Source organism: Odocoileus virginianus, chromosome 17, assembly GCF_023699985.2.
Source record: "Odocoileus virginianus isolate 20LAN1187 ecotype Illinois chromosome 17, Ovbor_1.2, whole genome shotgun sequence".
Taxonomy (NCBI): Eukaryota; Metazoa; Chordata; class Mammalia; order Artiodactyla; family Cervidae; genus Odocoileus; species Odocoileus virginianus.
Genome location: NC_069690.1, coordinates 36,234,647 through 36,238,416, shown reverse-complemented (window position 1 = coordinate 36,238,416; position 3,770 = coordinate 36,234,647). Strand labels below are relative to the sequence as shown.

General features: G+C 56.9%; 1 protein-coding gene across 1 annotated transcript; it reads right to left on the bottom strand.

Moving 5' to 3' along the window:
* Positions 1–1,072: 1,072 nt before the first annotated feature.
* On the bottom strand, positions 1,073–3,550 carry HOXB2 (homeobox B2). The gene is made up of 2 exons (XM_020870718.2): positions 2,964–3,550; positions 1,073–2,199 (listed from the first exon to the last, which is right to left on the bottom strand). Exons 1-2 carry the CDS (start codon positions 3,331–3,333, stop codon positions 1,517–1,519), a joined length of 1,053 nt encoding a protein of 350 aa, XP_020726377.2. The 5' UTR covers positions 3,334–3,550; the 3' UTR covers positions 1,073–1,516.
* Between the last annotated feature and the right edge of the window lie 220 nt (positions 3,551–3,770).

Below are 3,770 nucleotides of genomic sequence, written 5' to 3'. Positions count from 1 at the left end.
GTGAGGGATAGAAAATAGTGCTGAGACTGCAAATGAAGTTGTTGGCAAAGACAGGTAGGTCTGCATTTGGAGAACGCTCTGGCCGGGCATGAAATCCCAGAGCGAAGGATCAAAAGTCAGATTTGGCGAGGCAGACCCAGCCAGTAAGATCCTCCATTCACCCTCTCCCATTCCCACCCCCTCGCGGACTATCTGTCCGTCTCGCATCCTCAGCATCCGTTGGGCTGATTTTTCAAACAATACAAAAACAAAAAAGGAGGCTTCCGGGCTCCCTGTTTTCACGGGCATCGGGATGATCCAAAAAGGTGAAGGTGGGTGCGGGGACGGTCCCGGGGCTGGCCGCGCGCATCCTGAGGCGGCTGTCATGGCGGCCACAGTCTCTTCCCTCCCCTCCGTGCCTCCCGACCCCAGCGCCATTTTGAGCATCTTCCTGGTTCCCTGTCTCTCTCCCGCTCTTCTCGCTCCTCCTTCGCTCCATACAAGCCAAGCGCCTCCCAACGCTGCCCGGGCCTCCCGGGGCTTATCGCCCCGCAGCTCCTCGGACGCTCCTCCCAAACTCAGGAGCCTTAGGGTGACTGGGGGACCCGAAGAGCAGTAGTGCCCCCCCGCTGCATTTTCCACACGGCCTCCTTTCTTGTCCACTCGGAGGCCAGTGACCATCCCTGGGCACGGGACCCTGCTTCTCAAGAAAACCCCCGACCCCACTCCACTTCTTGGCCCTGCGCATGACCCCAGACCTCGGGTTCCCCAGGCATCCTGCGTTCTGGAAAAAACCCCTCCATTCCGCTTGGGGCACTGAGGCGAGAAGCCTAGGAAGCCCTAGGGACCCTCCCAATCTAGCTGAACCTCTACGCCTCCCACCACGACTCTGAAGCCTGTGCCTGAGATCTTTTCTTGCTCTCACTTCAGTTGGCAGCACACCCTCTCCCTCCAAGGGGCCCCTTTTGTACCACCCGGACTTACCCGGCCCAGGGCAGAGCGAGAGACAGACAGACAGACAGACAGAGAGGCCAGCCTGGCCTAGTGGGTGCGGGGAGGAAAGGGGCTGGGTCCCAACACAAACACTAACTCGTTTCCGTATTATAAAGACATTTATTTAATCTATGAAAATAATATACAATAAATACTTTCTCCTTTTCCTATTAGTAAAGAATTTGAATAAATAATCTACGGCCTAAAACTTAAAAAAAAAAAAAAGAGCGAGCGAGAGAGAGGAAAATAGGTTCCTCTAGTTCTTTTTAAGAAAGCACACCCCCCCCCCCAGAGTTTAATTATTCCTGAGATTTCGTTGGAAGGACTCTACCAAACGGATTTTTTATGTGTAATTTTTAAAAGACGCCCGTGTGTCCAATATTTTAGAGAAGAAAGGAGGTGGATCAAACGCTAATTCAATAATACCTGAATTTTAGCAAAACACATAAAGAAGTCCATACGACTTGGGGAGGGGGGTCCTTGGGTTTGTCCGCAGGCTGCTGGGGAGGGGGGGGGGCAGAGGTCGAGAGAAGGAAGCGGGTTATTAAGGGAACTGCAGGTCGATGGCACAGAGCGTGCTGGTGAAGAAGTCCAGCTCTTCCTCGGAAAAGGGAACCGGGCTGTCCAGAGAGCCCTGGAGACTAGGGGAGAGGCCTCCGGACAGCTGGAGACAGGAGTCGGCCGCGAAGAAGCTGAGGTCGGGCAAGAAAGGCGAATCCTGCCGCTCCGAGAAGGCGTCTTCTGACAACGGCTCGGGCTCCCGTCCGCCGGCCCCGCGCAGCGCGCCGCCCGGGCTCCGCGCGTCCGCGCCCTCCACGCGAGGGGCCGAAGGCCGGGAGCCCGAGGCGCCCGGAGGCCCCTGCACGACCTCGGGCGGGTGACAACAGGCTGCTCGGGAGGCCCGCAATACGGAGGGGCGGCCCGGGCTAGCCACAGGCTCTTCGGCTGGCTCGCCGGTGTTTTGCGGCGCGCCGGGGCAGGCTGGCTCCCCGTCGGGCGGCTCTCGGTGCTGCGTCTGCCGCTTGTGCTTCATGCGCCGGTTCTGGAACCACACTTTCACCTGCCTCTCGGTGAGGTCCAGCAAGGCCGCGATCTCCACGCGTCGCGGGCGGCACAGGTACTTGTTAAAGTGGAATTCCTTCTCCAGCTCCAGCAGCTGCGTGTTGGTGTAAGCGGTGCGCAGCCTGCGCACCCCGCCGCCGGCGGCCTCCGGCAGTCCCGGCCCATCTGCGGGGAAAGCGGGCTGGGCGTCAATGCGGGCCATGTCCTCAGCCCAACCTCAATTCGGCTGAAATAAAAGACTATCCCATTCTCCCAAAACAATGTCAGTGGCACCCCCGACCTGCCCGCCTACCAAAGCGGCTCGCTCCCACGGCTCTTGCCTTCTTTCTCGTCCCTCTCTTGCCGCCAGACCCGGCCAGAGTCAGCACACAGCATTCAGAGAGCCGCCCACGGACCATGCAGGGGTTAGGGAGCGGCTCCCTTTCGCCCCCAGAACCTCAGAGCCCCTCCCAGGTCCTCCGAGTGGATCCCTCATTTCAGCACTTTCCAACTCAGCCTGGGGAAAGGATTCGTAAAGAAAGATTGTTCCTCACCTCTTCTCCTCCCTAGCCCCCAGCTCTCAAATTACCTCTCTTCTACAGCTAGAGTTGATGGGATTGAATCTTTTCCTGCCTCCAGTTTCGACCTCATCCAACAACACTCCTCCACACAGCTAAATGTGAAACCTCAATCGAATCCTTTTCTCCTAGCAGAAAAAGATGCTCTTCCCCAACCAGCTTCCAAAATCTGCTATAGGGACAGGGAAAAAAAAAAAAAATGCTGGCAGCTGCCAGGCCTGAACCACAGCGGTCTTTTCTGCTTCCTCGTCCCTGGAATCGGCGGGGGCAAGAAACCCCAACAGGCTCGACACCTTTTCTACCTCCCCTATTGCTCCTTCTCCCCCTTTTTTTCTAGCTGCCCCTCACCCAACCCCTATCACGCTTACCGACCTGCCGGCGATCCGACCCCGGAGGCCGGGACGGAGGAGGCGGCTGGGGGAGACGCGGCGGATTGGCTGGGTTTCTTGGCGGATTTCTTCTCTTTCATCCAGGGGAACTCGGGGGCCAGGGGGGCGGCGGGGAGCGGCGGCAGAGCGGGCCCATCTTCGGCTCGCTTTTGGCTCCTGGGTCTCTGAAGGGTGGAGGCGCCGGGCTGGAGGCTGGGGAAGGTTTGCTCGAAAGGAGGAGGAGGAATTAATGTCGACTCCTTGATTGATGAAGTTTGAAATGTCTCCAAGACAGCGGGGAAGGAAGTCAGACACTCGGCGAGCGATGGCTGGCTGTTTATAAACCCAATCTCCCTCTCAAATTCAAAATTCATGGCTTTCAATGGTGGGGGAGGGGGCCTGCTGGGGGGGCGTCAGGAGGGAGGATCGGAAGGGACCCCCCCTCCTGCCCCCCCCAGGTTTGTGTGATGCAGCGATTTTGGGAGGGGAAGATTTTGTTCTCTCTTTTTTGTTTTTTTAAATTTTGGGTCTTTATAATTGTATATTGCTGATAAATACAAGCGTATGGGGACTCTCTCTATTAAACCCAGGACTCCGGCGAAATTGCAGGGAATTCATGGTCACGGGACCCGCCTTGGCCAATCACTCGTCTGGGCCTGGTAGAAAACAGAGCATTATTTGCTTTAATTGATTCAAAAACTCTAGAGGACTATGACCTGGACACCATGAGCCCCCCAGTCCTACATGCCTGCTCCTCATGCCCCGCTTTCTCCAGATAAGCTAAAGGAACCTTTTCTTCATTCCCTTCAGA